Raw genomic sequence first — 22,930 nt, 5'->3', positions numbered from 1 at the left:
AAATTGACAGTTGATAAATAGCAGCCATTGGTGCAGGGTATATCGGAACTCTTTGTGCTGCTTTATAATTTTTCTTGTCTAAATCTAAAACTATTCTGAAATAAGCAGTTTACAAAATTAAAGATCAAAGAAGTGAAATTGAAAAATACCTAGAAGAAACTATTTAACAACTTATGATTTACCCTATAATCTTTCAATTCAATTTCTAGCTTTATTCCCAATAGAAATATATCTATACACTTCCAAAACAGGTAACAAATGTTACTGTTAGCATTATATATAAAAGACCTCACTGGAAAAATATTTGTCAATAGCAGAATGCATATGTAAATTGAGGTGTATAAATAAAGCAGAATTCTACACATTGATGAACATCAAGTTTTAGATTATTGATATGATAGTACTAATACAATATTGGGTCAATGATGTCAGAGAATGTTACTACATGATTTAATGTACTTTAAGCTTTAAAATATTCAAAACTGATTTGCTTTCATGGTAGCTGGGGAAGAAGTAGGATAGAAATGAATGGGAAGGTGCAAAAACAGGCCTTCAATGTTGCTGGAAAAGTTTTATTTCTTGACCAAAACATGTTTAATTTTTGATAATTCAATAGTGTATACATTTTTATTTATGTAATCTTTTGCTTGAATGTTATAGTGTGTTTGACATCTATAAATAAAGATCAGATTATAATATTATTTTAATATTTATGTATATATATAAAATATAACCCAATTATATTCCGGTTGTTAGGATATCAAAAAGTTGAAGGTAAAATATATCCTTATCTTATTCTAAAAATAAAAATTATAGATCTATTAATATCAGATAAGTTCAAGTTTTAAGTGAAGTCATTATGAAAAATAGTGATATATCTAGCTATATATATATAAAAGACATAATGTTCAGCTCTGCAGGAAATATACTAATTAAAAATTATGGGTACCTAATAATATATCTCTAATATGTATTTTATATGGGTATAAGTTCAAAGGAAAATACAAAATTCCAAATTAACTGAGAGACTTGGACATTTAATTTTCAGTAAGCAGATCAGATTAAAAAAACTTAGTCATCTTAGAGACTACTTGAACATAATTAACAAATTAATCTAAAAGATATATTGAATACTGTGCCTAGCCAATGCTCAATGCTCATTATGGTAGACAGAATAATGGTTCACACAGGGCTTGTAAATGTCGCGACATTTACAAGGGATTTTACACGAAGATAGATGAGGGGTAGATGTTAAGACAGAGAGATCTGAATTATCTCTTTGGGAATAAATGTGTGTAGGAAGTATTGCAACTCTTTGTACTACTTAACAATTTCCTTTTATAAATTTAAAGCTACTCTGAAATAAAATTTAACTTTTTAAAATTTAAATCTATTCAGAATTAGAAAGTTTAAAAATTACATGAGCACATAAAAGCAGAGTGCTTTCTAGTTGGAGGCAGAAGAGGCAGAAGCAATAGCATAGAGATGAAGGAGAAAGCAAGACCAGAGAGACATGAAGAATGTGAAAGACTTAGGCTGACATTGCAGGCTCTAGAAATGGAGAAAGAGAACTATAAAGCAATAAACAAATGCAGTTAATTTCTACAAACTGCAGGCAATCTCCAGAGCCCATCTCAAGAGCCACCAAGTTAATAGGAACATTACTCAAACAATCACATGGAACTCAATTCCAGGGACAGATTTACATACTTTGAAATGGAAGCAGATAGAGCCTAGAATTTTTAGAAAGCTAATCCTGCTCAGCACTCATGTCAATTTCAGCCTTGTGAGCCACTAAGCAGAGAAGCAGAAGAGTTATGCTCCTCCCAGTACTGTGAAGTACTGATGGGTGTTGTTCAATTTTTTGAGAGTTTGCATTAGGAATAGGAAAATAATATACCTATTATTTATAAGAAAATAGGCTCTTTAGTAAAATAGAAAGTATCTAACCCACAAAACCAATCTCAATGAATTTTAAAGGATTCAATTTATACAGAAAATGTTATCTGATCAAAACCCAAATGAGACATGAATGGGTAACAAAATATACCTAGAGCTATTATAATTTAAGAGATAGACTTCTAACCATAGGCCAAAGAGGAAATCATAAAGGAATTTCCAAAACAGTTTTATTATGTCCCTTGTAGGATGTAGTTTATGTAACAAGATGAGGAAAATCTGAAGTTTTATGTGCTTATGTACTTTAGAGACACTACTGCACTTTTACAAGTATACTTATGGATACACACTGGAACACTTATGAACAACCCAAGTGTTTACAAACACCACCACAGATGATAGCTTACTTATTCAGTAGATTCATCTATGGCAGCAAACTTCAACAACAGCCCTTGAATCTCTGAAGACTCTAGAACATTTTTAGGGATCAACAAAATCCAAAACATTTCCACAGTACATCTAAGACAATATTCACTTTTTTCATTTCATTGACTTTTTCCTCAAAATAAAAAAAAAAAAAATATGGGTAAAATGCTAGTACCTTAGTATAACTCAACTAGTTACAATAAGCTAGTGCTAAGTACTCATTAGTCATTAATATTTTGATATTGTTATGCATGTGATAGATATGATAAACAATGCATACACATGTGCATTAACATGTATATATACATACTTGCAGTAATTCCTTTTGCTGGATGGCAAAAGGAATCAATAAGTCATTGATATATAGGTATACACATACATAAAACTTGAACATTTGAGAACATAACTTTTCATCCTCCTTAAACTCCATTACCATTAGGTAAAGTGACTGTTTCTCTTTTTGTTTGTAGGTTAACAGGATTCCATCTGCCACCGCCAGTGACAAGTACCAAATCTGTGTTCTCACTGCGTTTGACCAGTGATTTTGCTGTTAGTGCTCATGGGTTTAAAGTATATTATGAAGGTAAGTGATGGTATTATGAATGAAACCACTGCCCAGTTTAATCTAGTCAAAAGGAGTTCTTCAAGTGTGGTAATGGAAGAAGAATCATTATGAAGAAAGACAGAGTTCATCTGGATATCCCAAGTCTGGTCCTGAGACTCACCATCTTATGAATCATTAGTGTACAAAAATGATAGAATTAGGGGACTTTAATACTTTGTATGATTGTTCCCCAACACAAGAAAATCCTGAAATCGAGATTTGAGGCTGGGAAATTAATGCAGGGTTAGGGATTCGCAAAAGGGAATTTGAAAGTAACTGGATGCTGGACCAGGTTAATGATTTAGGCATGAGATACTTTGCTCTACTCATACTGCACTTTGCCTGTCTACCTGAAACAACTAGCAATCTGTCTTTTTTGGAAAGTTAGTATCAAGAGAAAAAAATACAGAAAAATCTAGAGTTGCTGTTTTCCATTCCAATAATAACCTTTCCTGTACCACAGATCCATGATGTCTAAACCACAGAGGAAAACTGAAACACTTTTAAAACCAGAGTTCCCCCATGCAACTGATAGTTCAGTTATCCCTACAGAACAAGTGCTTGCTAATGGAGCTGTGCCCCAGGCTCTGCTGAGGTCATTAGAAAGTACAGAAACTGCATTTGTTTCTTAAAAGTGAACAATTTTGATGCAAAAAATTCTGTTCCTAAGATTTTCAGATATAATCTATGGATTTGTAAATCTTTCTCTGTGATTGGACAATATATTGTCCACTTAGGAAAGACACTCCTCCCTCACACGTATTGGAGTATCATTTCATATTTCAACCTATTTTGACAGGATCATATTTTCAATATTCATCACACCAGGAATAATGTTGTCATAAAGATAAACACAAATATAGTAGTAGGGGCAGTTGTTTAATGAATTATGTAATTCAAAATATATGTGTAAATAGCACACTAGAAAATCATCTCTATAAAACTGAATTCTTATAGTATAAACTTTTATATTTGGCTTTGGGGGAAGATTTAAATTGAATATTTTTTTTTTTTCATTTAATGCTTTGTTTCTCACTAGGAAAAGAAAATCATCTACCAAACAGTTGGGTAAAAATATTTTTTTCTGTTTTGAGTCATAAATAATGTCATCTGCAGCACTTTTAACACTATTTTGTACCTAATACATTTCTTAACTGTCTTTTGTATAATAGGGGTGGATAAATTCAAAGACATACTTTATTCCATTGTGATAGTAATAATCATTATTTTAAAAGGTGCTTCCACAATAGTCACATATTTTTAATCTTGGCAATTTAATTCATAGTTTAAAGCACTGCCAACACAAAGGTTTAATTTAAGTACAATTTTGAAAATATTGAAGGAGTTAGTAATTCAGTAACTTTCTACCAAGGGCTCATTAATAGAAAGCCTTTTTCTGTTCGTCAAAATATAAAGCTACTTTGGATTAGCTTATTATTGCTGTAACTACTAAATATATTAGAAATGCAATAACATGGAAAATGAATTATTCTGTTGGCATATTTTCTGATTTGGCTGTCAGTTTTCATGAATTCATACTCGAAAATGTTTTTATATCTTCTATTGTTTTTAAGTATACAACATTAAATTTCTGTCTTTTCTGCAACATTAAATTTATTTCCATGTTTTCTCCTTTGTAGAAAAAGAATTCATATATTTTCATGACATTTAAATGTATTTTTTAGATGCCCTGACTTTAAACATGGTTCTAGACATCAAGGTGTTAGTGACAGATTGGCCATCATGCTACAAGTCTTCAGATATTTATTTGCGATGTGTGTCTTATACCATGTGTATTAGTTTTATACTCCTGTTGTAACAAATTGCCAACATTTAGCAGCTTAAGATAATCAAAAATATACTATTTCATTTGTAAATGAGAAATTGCAGTAGTCTGATCTCTTTGATCAGGTTCACACAAAGCTGAAATAAAAATGTTAATAGGTTGAGCTTCTATCAGAAGGCTTTGGGGAAAAATTTAAATATATATAAAATATATGTGTAAATTATACACACACATACACACACACACTTTTCAACTTATTCTGGTTATTGGCAGGATCTGGTTTCTCAAGATTGCAGATTGAGATCATTGTTTCTTTGCTGGATTTTAGTGAGAAACAGCCATAGATCCTGCAGTTCTCTCCAGTTGGTCCTTGGGTCCTGTATCTCAGAACCAGCAACTGGCTCACTGAACCCTTGTCACACTAGTAATCTTCCGTATTTCCACTTCTGATGCATCTAGCAGGGGTGGGGAAACGTTTTTCTGCCAAGGGCCATTTGGATCTTTAAAACATCATCTGTGGGCCATACAAAATTGTCAATTTATAAAATGGCCTGCTAAAGATTTATTGAATTTCAAGTCCTGCCTGCAGTTGCCTTGGCAGGACCAAACAGAAGGCTTTTGCAGGCCTTCTATGGCCTATGGGCGAGAAGTTGGCTACCTCTGCTACCTTCTTGCTCCACAAGTCTGATTCCCGATGGAGAAGTTTGATCAGGGTGTGCAGCTGATAAGATCTGTGTTCTATGTCATGAATAATAAGAAATGCTCTTACATTTTTAGATTTGCCAAAGAAAATATAAAATATATTCTAGTTTCTGCCAAAAACATATTGTAATATGGAATTCTTAACACATTTTAAAAGATGAATGATTAATCCTTATAGGGAAAAAATCATATGTTAATATACTGCAGAATATCTACTATTTTGGGAATCATTTATGGTGAAAATAAAGTAGTCTGAGTATACACATGTACATCTGTTCTCAGTGTTAACAGAAAAGATTGTATGTTGAACTGTTTAAGTTGGTAAATAGATGATTAGAATGGAATCTATTTTAAAACTGATGAAAAAATTTCCTATAGCTCAATATTCTTAATTGTACAAGTCAATGAATTTTGGCAAAGTGAATATAAACTCACAGTACCCTGTTTATATATATGTATATATATATATGTGTGTGTGTATATATATATATCTCCAATATGATTATTAAATATAATTAACTATTACATGTAATGATTATCTTAATGTCTGGGATGATATTTACGCATAATCTCTGAAAATATCAGTTGTACAATTCAACTGAAACACATATAAAACATGTAAGAGTTGAGGTGAGCATTTAGTGCAGTGGTTAAGACATAGCATAAGATATCTGCATTGTATATCAGAATTGCTGGGTTTGAATCCCAGATCCACTTCTGATTCCAGCTTCCTGGTAATGTGTACACTGGGAGGCAGTAGGTGATGTGACGAGTACTTGGGTCCTTGCCGTTCACGCTGGAGATCTATGCTCCTAGATTCAGCCTGGCCCAGCCCTAGCTGTTATAGATATTCGGGGAGCAAACATTGGGCAAATGATCTCTCTTCCTGTCTGTCTCTCTGTCCCTCTACCTTTGAAATGAATAATAGATACAAATTTATAAAATATATAGGAATAGTCTCATAGCTTACTTCAAATACAACGTATTTATTACACTAAAATTATCGTTGACATGTATGACTACATAATTAAGTAATAATATAACTAAAATGCTTACCTTTAGCAAATTTGCAGTTAATTTTTTCCACATTTTAATTCAGAAATATAAAATTTTGATTAATAACACAACTCGTTAGCATTTCTTGAGAGATTTCATTGTGCCAACCATAGTGTTTTACTTTCTTTTCTCACCTTAGAAAATTATATGAAAAATTGTAATGTCCAAGAATTTCACTTATCTTACTATAAAATGTATTTAAATACCCTACAGATATAAACTGCATGTATTTTGAAAACTTATAGATCTCACTATAAACCACAATCTCAATTTTACTCAAAGGGATTTGGCCAAATTTAATTTAGTAAAAAAGGGCATTTCTAAAATAAGGACTACTGATAAGGTTGTATATTAATATGAAACATAATAGATAAAATATATTCTTGCATATGTGACATGTATTTTTGTCTTTCTAAAATACTTGACATACAAAAGGAATGTTATACTGTTTGCTATTCTAGCTAGCTATCAGTCACATATATTTTCATTAAATGTTTACCCCTCAGAACATTAAATGAGTTTAGTGTTCTTTTAATTTTAAGGCTTATTTCCACTCCAAAATTTTAAAAATTTAAACTGCAGCACCATGAAATTTAATGGAGAGCTTAAAATTTAGAAATTATGCTTTAGGCAGAATAGTTGAATTATAGCAAGAAGTTTATGGTATAAAATAATATATATTGAGTGGTTTGGTAGCAATAAATGTAGGTGAGGTTCATAAAATAAGTTAAAGGATATTTATCCTTAAATACTTTTAAAGCTAAATGAGAAATAATGTATTTCAAAACAAGGAAATATCATATACACAAAAAACACGATACTGCTTCTTGAATCAATTGAAAATTATTGCCTTTCGGATTCAAGACAGTCAATATAATTATGTGCTGAAACATTCTAATTCTACCCAAAACAACCATGTCTTGAGTCTCTCCCTTTTAAACAGTTGGAAATGTTCAAAATCCCAATCCAGAGAATGATTCATAACTATTTACCCCATCAATATCTTCAGAATATGGTTAAAAGACACAGCATTATATTGGATATAAGGACTTGACTGGGTCTTCACAAGAGTTTACTAATTTTCAATTAGATTTACTTCTATTACCCAGTAAGTCATAATCTACTCTTTATTCACAAGAAAGCCTCAACAGTACTATCAACACTATGAATGCTTTCAGATACTAAGCTGTAACATTTTAAACATCTTTAGTAAGCACAGGGTTGCATTTACAACCTCTACAACTACTTAATTCTTTAGCCTTTTTCAGCCACTATTTGCATTAATTTTTAAAGTAGTCTGTAAAAATGAATAATAAATATCTTGCTTTATTAGAAATTTAAATAGCTCATCTTAGTGCACTCGATTTGTTCTTCTCAGAACATCCTATTCACACTTCTTTGATTAGCCCAGTAATTTCTTACCCTTTCAGACATTGTGAAGGACTTATCACCTCCAGAGAGTCATTTATGGAGGTGAAATTGGGCTCAAAGCTCTTTTTCTGTGCGCTCATATTGACACCTTCGTCACAATACTACATTCAACTTTTTGGATTTTTTTACTCACAATACGCTGTGTAGAGTTTCAGGGTATAGAATATATTTTATTCTTTGTGAATATCTGCCTTTATTGCAGCACATTCCTGACATATGGCTGTTAATCTCAACTGTTATGCAGAATACATAACAATTGGATCAGTAGTGAGGACATATGAATACAGCTTCCACTTAACAGAACTCCAATAAATATCTTAAAAGGCAGATATATGCAGTATTTAATCACTTAGACTCTGTGAAAATAAATTCACAATAAATGATCGAGGTGTAGGAAAATATTGGCCTTTTAGTTTTAAAAAGGGAAAATTCATATAATATTATTGTTTATATTTTTGTATATTATCTGTGTTTTAAAATATATATCTTCTTGGGTTAATTTCTTTGTGGAGCATTTAAAAATACGAAATTGCTCATATAATACAAAAAGCAAAAATTGAAAAACTGTTGAAGTCAGTGATAATATATGGTCTACTTTGTGCTTCATATGGAAAAATGTAATGGCATTAGAGATTTTATTCTATTCTTCATAATTGAATGATCCAGCTTAGTATTTAATCTTGTTTCATACTGAATTTCCCTCTGTTGCATAAATTGTTGAATATGCCTTATCTGCCAACTGCCAAGAGTTATCATTTTGATGTAGGTTCTAGAATGAAGTTTAATTGAGAAAGTGACTAATTTGTTTCTAATTATATATCAGAGAAACAATTTTGCTGTTTCACACAAAGCCCATATAATATGACGGGTATTATATTTGATAGTGAAATACTAGTGGTTTAAAAGAAAGCTATACTTTGAACTTGGTTTAGAAATTAATTTGTAAAATCTTATTTTTTCCTCATCAAAATGGAGTTAATTAAGAAAATGTTTATTATTTGATTCTACTGTGAAATATCATAGAAAATTAAATTAGAAATAGTTTCTCCCATGTTAGCAGTATTCAATGTATGTTACCTATTATCTTTTTTGTTCCACTACATATACACTACACTTTTTGTTCCACTACGTACAATATTTCTTGTTGGCTATGTCACATAACCATGTCGAATATCCATTTTATCAGAGGGAATGCTGATATTCAAACATATGTTTTGTATCTTCTAGGTGATTATTTAAAATAAGAAAATAACATGGCATAATTTACCTATGTTATTTCTTTTGAAGGAATTAAGCAATAGTATCCTTAGCAAGGATATCCCAGAAATCTTAATACCGCCAATAAGATTAGCCATTGAACCAAGAGAAGTGACACTTTTTACATGTGCACCCAGGTGTGCAATATTCTTTTAGTCATAAATATCAAAACACAGCAGCTAAGAGAAATAATCTGCTCAGGAGTTGCAGCGCTGAGCTAACAACCAGCACTAGAGACAGAACTGAAGCACAAAGAGGCAGGCATTTCAATTTACTTGAAAAGAGGGTATGCTGAAAGCATGCCAAGTCTTGTGTAGAAATTAATTGAAAATACTTATGAGTAAAACAGTATTTTTAAGGAACTCCAAAAGCAAAAAAAAAAAATAGTAAGAATTTTGTTGATAATTCTAAGGGATTTAGATCAAAAAACAAACATCTTATCACAGACATTGTGACTAGAGATCATACCTAGAACTTAAAGTTTAACAATGGTGCCAAATTATAACAGCTTATTATTACAGCCATTTCTCTTATATAGCTATTTTATTCAAGGTAATGAAAAAACAAAAAATATTGACTGATTTTTAACTGTATTTCATATGTTTCTTTTTTTTTTTTTGCTTTCAAACTTTTATTTAATGAATATAAATTTCCAAAGTACAGCTTATGGATTACAATGGCTTCCCCCCATAACGTCCCTCCCACCCGCAACCCTCCCCTTTCCCACTCCCTCTCCCCTACCATTCACATCAAGATTCATTTTCGATTCTCTTTATATACAGAAGATCAGTTTAGCATACATTAAGTAAAGATTTCAACAGTTTGCTCCCGCACAGAAACATAAAGTGAAAAATACTGTTTGAGTACTAGTTATAGCATTAAATCTCAATGTAAAGCACATTAAGGACAGAGATCCTACATGAGGAGTAAGTGCACAGTGACTCCTGTTGTTGACTTAACAAATTGACAATCTTGTTTACATACATATTTTCAAGAAACTCCAAAAGTGAGATTTTTATCTTACTTAAAAGTTAACGAATTAGTCTGCCATAGTTTCATGGCAAGAAGCACATAAATAGAGAAGGATATGCAAAACTACTGAGTCAGGGACAAAGGACTTTTTTAAAAATGTACAGCAAAAGAACAGCTGGATATCAAAAACGTGTTTGGTTTCCCAGAGCCTCATTCCCACAGGCAATGGAAAAAGCTAAGTGACACCCCCATAAGTGGCAGGCTGTTACAGGAGAAGGATTCCAAGGTTAGGGTAATGGGAATCTTTTATGATAAACAGCAAGCGAACCTGACCCTTTCTCTCGAGGGAGATAATGCATCTATATTGCTGCTATATAAAAGGAGTTACTAATTCTGCTTACAGGATGTATAAAAACATGAGACATGTGGAGATTTGTCTCCCAATCCATGTTTCTGGTGTTTTACCACAACATCTGGGGATTCTATATTCCATGGGTAATTATCATTAATATTTTAAAATCTAAATAAAAACTTCCAGTAGGTATTATTATATGAAGATAGCTCAAATAGGTAGATATTATCTAGGAATTTTAATATTTTACTAGCCATTTATAGTATTATTTTTATTAGTGCTATAAGAATCTATGAATACACTTGGATAATCTTGAGAATACATTCTGAAAATGAGTTGTAATTTTTGTCCCTTGTCTTACATTTTATGTTTATGGGTGCTTACTGAACATTTTGTGGAATAACATATTTATCAGGATTTCATAAGTATTTCTCTATTGACATTTATCAGTAAGTTCATTCACTCATTTAATCTTTTAGTATTATTGTTTGCTGCTTTTACACCAAGATATTATCTTTTATGATACATTGGTAGAGTTCCTCACACCTTTAGCACAACATATACTATAGAAAATGTAAATAATAAAATTTGAAAATAAAAAAATATAATTCATGGAGAAATATAGAACATTATCGGATCATGAAGAGGAAAACCTCCTGATATCAAAAGCCAAAAGGAAAGCATCTCAATAAAGAAAATATTGACTAGGCTAAATAAAATATGAAACCTGCTTAGTAATTAAAGAATAATTTTATATATCATTTATATGGAAAGTCAAATGAAAAATGATGATTTAAAACTTTGCAATCCATAGAGTAAAAAAGTTAATATTCTTTCTAATAGGAAATTTGTGAAAGATATAAATTAAAAATTTACTAAAAAAGACAAGAGTATCTGAAACAAGATTATGTGTTATCAAATTTATCACTATACTGCTCTTATCCTTAGGAATATTATAGTCTATGGGCAAGTGAATTTGACAGAAGAATTCTCTTGATAGCCATGTAAAAAATAAGATGAAATTAAGTTAATTTAAAAAGACAAGTATTCAGATAATTTGTGCAATAAAATATATCAGACAAGCTGACTAATTTGAGGAGAATGTATTTTTATAATTGTAAAATATTTTCCTGATTATATGATTTAGAAAAAGATTATATTTTGAGTGGTATTAGATAATACATAACCTTTTTAAAGCTGCAAATGAGAAGTCCCATTTCAACAATTTTATAAATTTTCTTTCTTTATTTTCGGTAATTTTTAAAACAGATACATCCACATGTAATTTCAAATGCTCTGCATTATTGATTTAAGGAGTTATCCTCTGAGATTGTTAAATTATATTTCAATTATATTTAAATTTCTTTAATTATGACTCCATTTTTCTCTCAAGCTGATATAATTTTTATAGTAGCAAATTTGTTAGTATCAGTAATTCCAAGTTAAATTTTCCCAATAAGCCACATATGTCATTTCATAGTGGTTGTTTACAAGATGGTGAAATACATTTATCTCATGAACTAAATTTCACAGAAGTGTACTCAAAATATTATTAAACATGTTTTTGCAGTTCAGTCATAAAATTATCATTAAGATACCCAATGTCCATCTGAAATTGGTAAATAAAATTCACCAAAGCACATGATCAGGTGAAAATCTACATGTATGCAACCTAGTATTACTTCACATGTTTCTTTGTATGTGAAAAATATAAGACAAACAATGATAATGGCAAAGATTTAAGGACATTTTAAATATTTATGTGACTTCTGAACACTTAACTTCAATTTTGGTATTTGAATAACATGTCTGTGGAACAGTTTGTTTTACTCAGTTCATGTTTTTCGTTGTCACTTGAAAAAATGTGTTCACCTTTGTGTGTTCTAACAAATTGTTCCTTAGCAAATCAAGAATCAAGAAGCATTTTGAATCTTACTACATTTACAGTATTTACTACCAATCCTCCATCCCCAGCTATGATCCTCTCCCTTCTGAAGTCTGAGAGACTTGGTAGAGTTCTACCAAGTTTCCTAGATTTCTTGCCTTTCTAAACCCTAGCATTGTCTGATAATAGCTCATAATACTTCCTTAGTCAAAACCATTTTACGGCTGGTGCTGCGCAGCTCAATAGGCTAATCCTCCACCTGCGGCGCTGGCACACTATGTTCTAGTCCCGGTTGGGGTGCCAGATTCTGTCCTGGTCGCTCCTCTTCCTGTCCAGCTCTCTGCTGTGGACTAGGAGTATAGTGGAGGATGGCCCAAGTGCTTGGGCCCTGCACCAGCATGGGAGACCAGGAGAAGCACCTGGCTCCTGGCTTCGGATCAGCATGGTGCGCTGGCCACAGCAGCCATTGGAAGGTGAACCAATGGCAAAGGAAGACCTTTTTCTCTGTCTCTCTCTCTCACTGTCCACTCTGCCTGTCCAAAAAAAAAAAAAAAAAAAAAAAAAAAAAACAAACCAAACAAAAAACCATTTTATGCTTTTATGCTCTCACTCCATTATTGATTCAATTTAAGGAGTTATCCTGTGACTATTGATGCCATTATTGCAATAATGGCAAGTTTATTTTAGGCATTTTTTTTTTTTTTTGACAGGCAGAGTTAGAGAGAGAGAGAGAGAGAGAGAGAGAGAAAGGTCTTCCTTTCCATTGGTTCACCCCACAAATGGATGCCGCAGCCAGTCTGAAGCCAGGAGCCAGGTGCTTCCTCCTGGTCTCCCATGTGGGTGCAGGGCCCAAGCACTTGGGCCATCCTCCACTGCCTTCCCTGGCCACAGCAGAGAGCTGGACTGGAAGAGGAACAACCGGGACAGAACTTGGCGTCCCAACCTGGACTAGAATCTGGGGTGCCGTCGCTGCAAGCGGAGGATTAGGCAAGTTTATTTTAAATATTTACTCTTCCACCTGCAGAAAGTGACCATTGCACTCCTTATTCATAATGTATTATATATTAAAAAAATACGTGTTCCAAGCAGCAAAATAGATGAAGAGAAGAAAGATAAGGCAAAGAGACTCCTGAGAAATATCTTAAAAAGCTGTGTTATGGCACTTCTACTTAATCAGTTGGCCAGATTAAAGTCACTTGGCTGCATTACCTGCCAGGGAACATAATCTTTATTCTAGGTATAAATGTACACAGCTAAGAAAACATATTACTATGAATAAAAAGAAAGAGGCTTAAAGAGAACAACTGGAAATCACTACCATAGTGTCAGAGTACAAAACAACACACATTCTTGCTTACCATATCTTTAAAAAGCTAAAAATACTGTGGTTCTACTGATAAAAATGGCATGGTACACAATCTTGTCTCTTAATGCATTTCAAAATACATATTTAACATTTACCATAGTCAAGGTGTTATATAAGTACTTCTTGTAAGAAAACATAGGGATCTCAAGAAGCTTATAATTTGGTGGAAAATATCAAATAAAAACAACTAATATTTTAGCAGCTTACGATTATATTTCATATCCTTTTTATATCGTCACAAAACAATTCTGTTAGATAAATATTCAGATATACAGATTAGAAAAAAGCAACACAGTAAAATGACTTACCAACAGCAGTGGTCTGGAGCCGGCTCAAAGACTTGATACCATGAAGTTGACTACTTTGATAGTATTTATATTATGGGTAAATTTTAAAACGAAATCATCAAATTTTAAAACGCAGCTTTGTTTTTTGTGGTATTTTTTTTTTTTTTCCACACAGCCAGTTAAACAATTACCAGCCCAAGGTCGTAAAAGGCCTCCTCCCATCTCCTGTACCTCTTCCTGTTTTACTTTACATCAGTCAGGCCTTTCCATATTTATGTGTTAATTATAATCACCTGATGACCTTATTAAAATGCTGATAGTAATTTCACACATGTGGGTGAGGAACTCAGATTCCAGCACTTCTAACATCATTTCAGGAGATAGCCATAGGCTATCCTCACACCAGAAACCAAATGATGAAAATCATGTATGCTTCATTTACAATTTTTCTTTGTCAGTTTAGTGATAATTTTTAAGACCACCACTACGCCACATTTTAGGGGATTCAACAGAAGTCAGAATTTGTTGCAGCTAAACTGTCTGACTCTTCCTCATGTAACATGACTGAAACTGAAGTCAATCACTTTTCAGAGCTAAAAATAAAAAGCTCAAAAGGAGGTTTCTGCCCTCCACTTGTCATCCTTACTTTGTGAACTTAAGAAAGCAGTTCCATTCTTGCAAATTATAAAGTTATTCAGGATTTCCAAATGTTGTTTTCTGAAAATACTAGTGAACTCACTGTAAAATAATTAAGCCTATTAATGCCAGTGTCAGTTACAAGTGACGTTAGCTAATTTTGTAGCTGACATTGGCTCTTAAATGGCGAAGTAATGAGCAGCACCTGTGCTGAGTGTGAAATCATTTAAATTTTTACAAATCCAAATCTTGTTATGAGAATTTTCAGGATACATTTAGTGTCTTATAATTGTTAAGAAAATAAATAGCTATGGTTTGCATTTTATCCTATATTGACTTCTTTATAAATATGAACCTTTTTTTTTTAAGATTTATTTTATTTATTTGAAATACAGAGTTACAGAGAGGTAGAGACAGAGAGAGAGGTCTTCAATCTGCTGGTTCACTCCTCAGATGGCCGCAACGGCTGGAGCTGTGCTGATCCGAAGCCAGGAGCCAGGTGCTTCTTCCCAGTCTCCCACATGGGTGCAGGGGCCCAAGGACTTGGGCCATCTTCTATGGCTTTCCCAGGCCACAGCAGAGAGCTGGATTGGAAGAGAAGCAGCCAGAACTAGAACCAGCCACCATATGGGATGCCGACATTTCAAGCCAGGGCTTTAACCCACTGTGCCACAGCGCCAGCCCCTGAACCCATTTTTAAAATGCAATATTCAGCAAAAAATAATAATAAAAATGTTTGAAACTTCCACAATCTCACTATTAAATTATTACTTCTTTTTGATTCTTCTTGCAATTGCTTCTGCTGACATCTCTTTGTCCCTGAATTCACTAACACTAATCAAAGGGTACCTTTCTCCTTGTTCGAACAAATGCATGTTCTGATAAATAGTCATGTTACAACAAAACAGGAGACATTTAAATAATGACAACCTAACTATGTTATCTTTTTTCCAGTTTTAAAATTTAACAATCTTTTTTTTTCTTTTCCTGTGAGATGTATTTTGTTAAATCAATTTGTAGACAAAGTTTATAGATAGTTTTTCATACAGACTCTTGATTGTGCTGAACATTAGGAGGCCTGTTAATAGCACTTCTTTGCACATTTTTATATATGAAATTCCATATTCCATGAATAGCATGTACAATGTGGTTCATTAACATTGTATAGAACTTCATATTGTCTAGAACATGCTTATCTTTTTTTGGTAAAAGAAGAGATCATGCAAAATATACTTAATTTTCCCAATACATTTTTATATATTTTTAAAGCAATCCTTTAGGTTATGGATATGCATATTACCTTCATTGTGGTGGTATTTAACAGGGGTATGCCCATTTCCAGATTCCATTAAATTGTACATTGGAAAGATGTGGTTTTTATTTTTTTAACTTTTATTTAATGAATATAAATTTCCAAATTACAGCTTATGGATTACAATGGCTCCCCCCGCCAACTTCCCTCCTACCTGCAACACTCCCTTCTCCCGCCTCCTCTCCCCTTCCATTCACATCAAGATTCATTTTCAATTCTCTTTATATACAGAAGATCAATGTAGTATATATTAAGTAAAGATTTCAACAGTTTGCACCCACACAGAAACACAAAGTGAAAAATACTGTTTCAGTACTAGTTATAGCATTAAATCACAATGTACAGCACATTAAGGACAGAGATCCTACATGAGGAGTAAACACACAGTGACTCCTGTTGTTGACTTAACAAATTGACACTCTTGTTTATGGCATCAGTAATCACCCTAGGCTCTTGTCATGAGTTGCCAAGGCTATGGAAGCCTTTTGAGTTTGCCAACTTCTATCTTATTTAGACAAGGCCATAGTCAAAGCAGAAGTTTTCTCCTCCCTTCAGAGAAAGGTACCTCCTTCTTTGATGATCTGTTCTTTCCACTGGGATCTCACTCGCAGAGATCTTTCATTTAGGTCTTTTTTTTTTTTTTTCCCAGATTGTCTTGGCTTTCCATGCCTGAAATACTCTAATGGGCTTTTCAGCTGGATCTGAATGCCTTAAGGGCTGATTCTGAGGCCAGAGTGCTTAAATTTAACAATCTTTTTTTTTTTAACATTTTGCCATATTCATGTCAAGTGTGGACATTCTATACATACAAATATATACTACTTTTTCTTAGAGACATTAATATCATAATGTGAGAAATTCATGACAAAAATCATAACATGGGGGAAAGAAGGGTATATTATCCTGTATTTGGTATGATTCAGTGTAGTGATATTTATAAATATATAACAAATGATATGACATCCAAAAAATTTTATACTCTCACATGTATAAATATATATAAATACACACATTAACGTCCACAAATAGGAGAAGATGTGATATTTTTCTTTCTGTGTCTCACTTATTTCACTTTGCAAATGATCTCTAGATCCGTTAAGTTGCAAATGTAAGGATTTAATTTTTTATGGTTGAGTAACATTCCATCATGTACATATACTACATTTTTAATACAATCATCAGTTGATGGACATCTAAGTTAATTCAATATCTTTGGTATTGTGAATTGAGCTACTGAAATCATGGGAGTGCAGGTATCTTTTACATATGTTGATTTCATTTCCTTTGGATATATTCCCAGGAGTAGGACAGCTGGGTCCTATCATAGATCTATTTTTAGTTTTCTGAGTCTCCAGACTATTATCCCATAATGATTGTACCAGTTTGTATTCCCACCAATAGTGTATTAGGGAGCACTTCTCAAAAATGATAAAATCTGTGTTCTTCTATCTTAAGATCTCAGTAATATCAATAGTTTTTAAGATTTGGAATATACATATATTTGGAATATATTTGGAATATGATTATAACTTTAAAACAAAACAAGGAATAGAGAAAACAATTGAAGAAACAAATATCAAATGATGAGTCAAGTTTTATTTTAGGTAAGTAACAGAGTTGAGATCCAAAAACTAGACCATATCTTTCATTCAATTCTCTTTCCAATATGTGATGATCAAAGACTTAATATATTTATACATAGTCTGAGGTAATATTGTTGCTCCTCACTTTGGAGCACAAAAAAAGAATCATGTTTTTGTCTAATAATTTCTTATGGTCATTCCAAATGGGCACTTGACTGACTATACATGAACTGAAACATAAGAAAACTTTGACATTCAAAGCCTTCTTGACATTATCTCCAATTTTTCCACTTGCCTTCTAGAATGCAACTTTCTTGAACTATTTATTCTTTTTCAAATTTCATACTTCAACTCAATTGATATTTAATAAATTATGGTTGAAAAAATCTTGTCCTTAATAAATGAATAAATGTCATATTTTTTATAATGACCTTAATATTCCATTTTGGTAGAAAATATTGAATTGTTGGATCTAGAGAAAACCAAAAGTGTCAGATAAAGTAGAAATCTTAGGATTTCCCCTCTATTTTCATTTTTACATATTTTTTATAAAATGAAATGAGGTTTTTCCATTTTACATGTATAAAAATTGAATTGTGCCTTTTTCTCATTGGTCAAATGATTGTCTCCATTATTTAAGGTAGAATGAAAAGATCTAAATCCATATTTAAAACTCTTAGTGAATTAAATAACCTTTTCCATAGTCAAATTCATTTTATGTTAATGGGCATTTTGTTGAAACTAATGGATCATTAGTCTCCAGTGAAATTAAGGTTTTGGTAGTAGTCTTCAGAAATAATTTGATTTAGGTTCAGCATTTGAACATTATAAGCCATCTTTATGGTACCTTTTAAAATTTGTAGTGAATTAGAAAATGCTGATACTAATTGTATATAAAGAACATTATCTGTGCATTTATATGAAGAATTTTCTCAGCACTACTTAATCTTATGAGTTTTATACTATTTTTCTTAAAACTAAAATTGAAAATGATTAAAAATATTTTTATATTTAAACTTTAATATTCTAGTATGCATTTAGAACACTCAAAAAATTCTAGAAGGATGAAATTATGAGACTTAGAAGTTGAATGTTCATTTTATATAAAGAGACACGAAGTTACTAAGTTACTCTTAGTAGGTTTCCCCGTGAACACATACTTGATTAATAATTATGATTCAATTATGTGTGCTTTGAAGCTCCAGAGCACTGAAACCAAAAGGAAAGCTTTGTGCTTTTCTTTTAAATTCACATTCATATTCCTGATCTGTGATTTCCTGTTTTATTCGTTCAGGGAATCCTGTCCTAAACCTTGTGGCTTTGCCCCCCTTAGCAGTAAAGTTGTTTCCTTATGATGTAATTGCTAAACAATGTCTCTTTAAAATGTATTTATTTGAAAGAGAGACAGACAGATGGACAGCCATCTCTCCAACCTGGTGGTTCAATCCTGAGATGCCTGCAACAGCTGGTTCTGGGCCAGGTTGGAGATGAAACTGGGAACTCAGTCTGGGCCTCCCACATTGGTGACAGGAACCACTTTGCTGCTTTCCAGGGTTCACGTTAGTAGGAAACTGGAGTCTGGAATTGGGAGCAGAGCCAGGACTTGAACCCATCTCTCCAATATGAGATGCAGGAATCCCACGAAGCATCTTAACCACACAGGGAAGCATGCACCCCAAAGGAAGGCTTTTCTAGTCACTATTTTCCTGTCTGTATTTATTCTTTACTATTTGTATCTTCTATAATCACTTGAGGAGATCAAAAGAGCTAGTGTCAAATCTAGTACTGATTTTATTTAGTTTGATCTGCCCAATGAGTCATGAAATTCTTGTCTCTCTCTGCAGCGTATCTCCATTTGATGCTTTTCTTTTGATGGAAAGAACTTGATTATAACAAAATATGGAATTTGAAATACAATAATTTTCTATCAAATTTTTGAGTTTGATATAGATAACTAATTTGGGCTAGTCATAATGGAGAAGCCATGGAGCAAGGCAACACTTAGGGAAATGAAATAGGCCTGTTTGTCTTTTGCTGTATTGAGGTTGAGTTAGTTGTAGAGCATCCTATCTGTGTAAGAAACAGAGGTACTTGGACTTTTTTCAAAAAAGAAAAGAAGTAAAAAACACTCCCACAAAATTACAAATTACTAAAGCAAAGTAAGTTGACATTTGGTTAATATTTTTCCATAAAATTACAACTTCACATGCACTTAATATATGGAGAAAAATAATTGATAAACCTTTGTGGATCATTTATTTTTTGTGATAGACACTGCTGTCAATGGTTCCCTTAGGAATGACACTTGCTGTGAAAACCAATGTTACAGACATTGGTTTATAGTTTATAACATAGATTCTATCAAGAGAAATTGAAGATTGATTTTGACAGGTAGATTGAGTCACACATGGGAACCTTAATAATAGGTAAAGGTTTTATAGAAATTAGAAAAACGGTTGCTGTAGAATCATAAATATTCATTGGAAAATTAATAACATTTTATATATTTTTAACTTTTAATTTCATAATAGTTTTAAATTTATAGCACAAAATATGAAACAATACAGAAATCCCATTTACCTTGAATCTAGCTACCCACATTGTTGAGGAATTTTTTTGTCTTAAATAAAATGGAAACAATATGAAGGAAGATAAAAAGCATAAATTATATTTTATGTCTTCTGTGAAAATTTTAACTGTGTAATTTTAACATAATGAGTGCTGATTAGACATCAAATGTCTCTTAAGGAGTAGAAAGTGCTTGAATTATTTTTTGTACATATTTTAAAATCCATTAACATTCTTGGAAGAAGGTACAAAATTGTGTTTTAATTTTTGACATGAAAACTATCAAATGAATCAGGGCAATGTTTAGACCATGGAGAAATACAGTCACTGAAACTAATGCATTTTTACCTCATAATTTTCTGACAGATCTTTAGCATAGAGATCAAAAATTGAAACACTGTATTAGTTTATCTAAATTAATGCTCTCAACATTGCCCAAATACTTTTCATAATGGAAGTATTTTTGGATGTCACATTCTTTAAGTAATTTAAAATACTTTTTATATAATGGATAATTAACTCATTGCTAAAAAGATGGAAATCCCAAAGTCATTACAGATTTAGAGATTTCTTTCACTTTAAGAGACTACATATAAGATCTTTATTCTCCTAATGAAGAGTGAGTTTATTGTTTTATCCCATATTTTGTTTTAAAAAGAATAAACTAGAGGAAACAAAAGGAAACTCCACATCTAATAATCACACCTCTCTGACTCAGGAATTAATTGCAAAATTGGGTGTTTGTCACAGTAGTCAAGATGCCTGTTGGGACACCCATATCCGCTATTGGAGAGAGTAGGCGCAAGTCCTGCCTCTCTTTCCAATTCCTGTTCCATGGTAGTGAGAGTACTAGAAGGAAGCTAGTGATGGCTCCAGTTCTTAGGACCATCCATATAACAGCCCCAGACTGAGTTTAAGGCTCCTGCTTTTTCCCTGATCAAACAATGGGTATTGCAGGATTTGGGAAGTGAACCAGCAGATGGACGATCTCTCTCTCTCTCCTGACTCTTTTCAAAATAAATTTTTAAAAATCATAGAAATTATTTTAGTTGTGTAGCCATTAAAATTAAGTAATTTTAATTGTGTAGTTTAGAACAAACTCAGTAGTAAAGACCTGTAATAATGCAACTAATTTAGTTTAAATTCATCCTTAAATTTACTTAAAATACCATATATTCTCTACATCTCTCTGTCTCTTCATTACCATAAGTGAAGAACTGATAATCAATGAGTTAGTGACTTGGATTATTAAAAATGATGAATTATTCCTATACATGCTTATGAGGACAGTAAGCTTTATAAGGTAAGAGACATGCATAATCTATTACTGTTTTTCACTCATATTTTGCATATTGTGGATACTGAACAACTTGTCGAGGAGCAAAGCATGAAAGGGCAATCTATTAACTCTTCATGTTCTTTTCTGTAAACAGATTGTTTTTCCTTTTTTAGCTAAATTCTTACCTAGGTGCTCCTCTACATAAATTACAACTTTGATACCCCTGTAAATGTCTATAATTTCTAATTTATTTATTTTAATGCTAAATTTTGATCTTAAAAATGGCTGTTTTCCCTGATGACTGGAAGAAAATCTCTTCATTTTTGCTGTGAGGCTGCAGTGCTGCCAGCCTGTTACTCAGTAGTTTCTATCCTGGTAAAAAAAAAAGACCATTAAATTCTATTATATCTGAGATATTATATAATATATTGATATATCCAATTTACTGTATGCATCTTGAGTCTAAAGAACTTTTCTATATATTTTTTTTTTCAAATACTTTTCTGTATTTAGTCATGTCAAACATTTGTTCTGTTTGACCACATTTCCCTCAGCTCTGTTGACAACATATACCATTAAATGAAAATCCCCCCTGCATCCACTGGCATCTTTTTAAAATGCAAATCTGCTCATGCCACAACCAGTTTAAACCATCAGTATTTTCCCTATATTCTCAATATTAAAACCAATTTCTTTTTAAGATCACCTGATATTTCCCACAAGGTCTGATTTACTATCAGATAACGCTTTCTCTTTCTCTCTCCCCCTCTACTTCTACCTCTATCCCTACCCCTACCCACATCCCTATCCCTATTCCTACCCCTACCGCTACCCCTGTCTCTACCCTTACACCTACCCCTATCCCTACCCCAACCCCTACCCCTACCTCTACCCCTACCTCTACCTCTACCTCTCTACACTCTATCTGTTCTGGCCTTTTGTTGAAGTTGTCTTGGGAGAGTCATATACCCTCCAACTCAGCATAAGAGATTTTTCTAAATAATAGCTATAAACTCCTGTCTGCAAGAATATCTCTTCCTGTTTTGAATGGACAAAAATAAATAAAAGTATGAACTCTATTACTCCCTTACTACAATGACTGGAAAAAATTAAGTGTGGGAATTTTCCTACTTCTATTACCTATTGCAGGGACAGGTGGGGATGTCAGAAAGGAGAGTTCTCAGAGATATGATTACATTTAATTTTACCTGACACAACTTGGACATGCCCCACCCAGCTCAGAGCACTGCCTTCCTTGTCCTTTTCAGCTCTCTTTTGTATCCTTGGTACCTAAAATAGGGCACAGTAAAGGGTGAGACATTTCTCCCATTTCATGCCAAATATTCACTGTCCTACAGTTTTACTATATTATTTTCATATAGCATCTCTTAACACATATTTTGAATAATCTGTTCCTTTTTCAATAAAAAGCATTCAGTTACGCTGACATTTTTTGGCAATTACAGATACATTTTTTTAAAAAAATTCAGCTCTTTAGACAATTCAAGTATTTCTTCGAAAATCATAAT

At 32.5% G+C, this 22,930-nt stretch overlaps 1 protein-coding gene and 1 long non-coding RNA gene across 5 annotated transcripts in view; one reads left to right on the top strand and one right to left on the bottom strand.

The window, feature by feature from the left end:
- Positions 1 to 14,173, bottom strand: part of LOC149126309 (uncharacterized) — a 138,879-nt gene extending 124,706 nt beyond the window's left edge. For both annotated transcript variants that reach the window (XR_016235886.1, XR_016235887.1), the window contains exon 1: positions 14,045 to 14,173. This is a non-coding gene — a long non-coding RNA (uncharacterized LOC149126309). The remainder of the gene's footprint in view (positions 1 to 14,044) is intronic.
- The window catches only part of CSMD3 (CUB and Sushi multiple domains 3), a 1,281,859-nt gene that overhangs the window by 190,929 nt on the left and 1,068,000 nt on the right, over positions 1 to 22,930 (top strand). For all 3 annotated transcript variants that reach the window (XM_051844770.3, XM_051844772.3, XM_051844771.3), the window contains exon 3: positions 2,796 to 2,908. In XM_051844770.3, coding sequence (XP_051700730.2) covers positions 2,796 to 2,908 — 113 coding nt within the window. The remainder of the gene's footprint in view (positions 1 to 2,795; positions 2,909 to 22,930) is intronic.

Source organism: Oryctolagus cuniculus, chromosome 6 (assembly GCF_051225735.1).
Source record: "Oryctolagus cuniculus isolate XC-2025 breed Fujian yellow rabbit chromosome 6, ASM5122573v1, whole genome shotgun sequence".
Classification (NCBI taxonomy): Eukaryota; Metazoa; Chordata; class Mammalia; order Lagomorpha; family Leporidae; genus Oryctolagus; species Oryctolagus cuniculus.
This window is presented reverse-complemented; position numbering and strand designations above follow the sequence as displayed.